Here is a 1,933-nt window from a genome sequence, read left to right on the forward strand (position 1 = left end):
AAAATTCTTAACTCGCTGCAATGCAGATCTTGATGGGACGAATCCATGAACATGAGCTGTTTATGCGGCCATATACTGGTAGTTAGCCACCATTCAATGAATTTAGAATGTATGTTCTAATTGTTGTTGCTTATGGATAAGAAAATAAAATTGAATTTTTAAATTCATTGTCCTCTCTTATATTCCAAACTATGGCTATAGGTATTTTTAATATAAAAACAACAACAATTATTTTATGCACTTGATAGATATATCTGTCCTCTTATAATATGTAGATCTCACAATTATATGATACCCACATACAGTGAGAAAGGTAAACTGCATGAGACCCCAACGGTTTTTTTTTTTTTTTTTTGGGATAGAATTTATTGGTGCCATTGTGAAAAATTTCATATCCTCAACATTATTATTATTTTAATATAAGTGGGAAAAGGAGATTTAGAGATCGAAATCTAGGCGGCTATGGAGAATTGGCCAATACCATTTTACTTCAAGCACTTCTCAAAATTTTGTTAAACACTTTGTTTGTAGCTGAGGCAATAAAATTCATACTACAATTTGCCTTGTAGACTTTATAACCATTAATTACATTTTAACAAATTCAACCCCAAATTTTACTCCTACCCCAACCACAACAACATGAACCATTACACGACCCTCAAAAAGACAAACATTAGTGAAAGCCCGAATTCTCAGACAAGGTTGAGCTCACATAGTCTCTAACCTCTCTAGCAATCACATCCCTCATAACATCCCAAAACCCCGTCGGCAAACTCTCCGACCTCCGCTCCGCCACGCCACCATTCCCACCACCACCGCCACCAATCCCCGGCGGCGCAAGTGTCAAAGCCGTAAATTGCTCATCTTCATCAAAACCATTATTGCAATGCAAAGATCCTGAGGCAAAACCCTCATTATTAATCAAACTATTAGTACTAATACTACAACCCCCACCTTCTATCATTTGTTGATCCTTGACCCTTCTCTTAAGCGTGGAGTTCCAGTGGTTTTTCACAGCATTATCGGTCCGACCAGGGAGCAATCGAGCAATGGTGGCCCACCTGTTACCATATTGAGCATGAGCAGCCAAGATGGTCTCGTCCTCAGCTGGAGAAAAGGGTCTGTGCTCCACGTTTGGGCTCAGCTGGTTACACCACCTAAGCCTACACGACTTGCCAGACCGACCCTTTATGTATCGGCTTATCACAGACCAGTTCCGAGCCCCATATCGTTCAACCAAACGAGTCAAAATCCTATCTTCCTCTGCACTCCAAGGACCTTTGATCTTCTCAGGCCTATTGTGATTTCTTGGTGTTTTGCTAGATAAAGATGAGTCTGAAGAGGAAGAATCAGATGAAGAAGTAGTAGAAGAGGCTTCCATTTTAGAAAAAAGCTAGCAACTTTGATAGAAAGAAAGACACAGAGAAAGGTATTGAATTTGGGATTGTTGAGAATAGCTGGGGCTGTGTACAGAATTGAGGAAAGGAAGAGTTTGGGTTTTATATACACAGACGCAAAGAGAGAGGTGCATGCACTTGTTGGAGGGCTCTAATGGGCTAGAGCTCTTTTGTGCAGAGAGATGGGGTACTTCCAGGAAATTGGCTTTTGTAAAGTGGGTAGGGGACCTTGGGTTTATAAACTCTAATACGCACCCTGTTATTATTTCAGATTTTTTTTTTTTTCTCTTTACTGTGTGAGCCAAAATTTTGTCGCAGTCTGATTCTGCTTTGTCTGGGACTATTAAATTGCCTTTGACGATTTTAGCCCACTGGAGAGAGAGAGAGCTTTGGCCATTTGGGCACGGCTCTAGGAAAATGTCACACTGAAGTTTTTGACTATCCTTTTCCTTCTCTCGGTTTATTCAGTTATTTGGAATTTTGGGGCAATACGTTATTTGGTTAAAAAGTTTTGAAAATTTTATGAGAAGAAAAAT

General features: G+C 39.7%; 1 protein-coding gene across 1 annotated transcript; it reads right to left on the reverse strand.

Moving 5' to 3' along the window:
- Nucleotides 1-461: 461 nt before the first annotated feature.
- Nucleotides 462-1,615, reverse strand: LOC112022524 (transcription factor MYB73). The gene has a single exon (XM_024055135.2). The coding sequence runs from the start codon at nucleotides 1,379-1,381 to the stop codon at nucleotides 674-676; it is 708 nt and encodes a 235-aa protein (XP_023910903.1). The 5' UTR covers nucleotides 1,382-1,615; the 3' UTR covers nucleotides 462-673.
- Between the last annotated feature and the right edge of the window lie 318 nt (nucleotides 1,616-1,933).

Source organism: Quercus suber, unplaced genomic scaffold (assembly GCF_002906115.3).
Source record: "Quercus suber isolate HL8 unplaced genomic scaffold, Cork oak 2.0 scaffold_1110, whole genome shotgun sequence".
Classification (NCBI taxonomy): Eukaryota; Viridiplantae; Streptophyta; class Magnoliopsida; order Fagales; family Fagaceae; genus Quercus; species Quercus suber.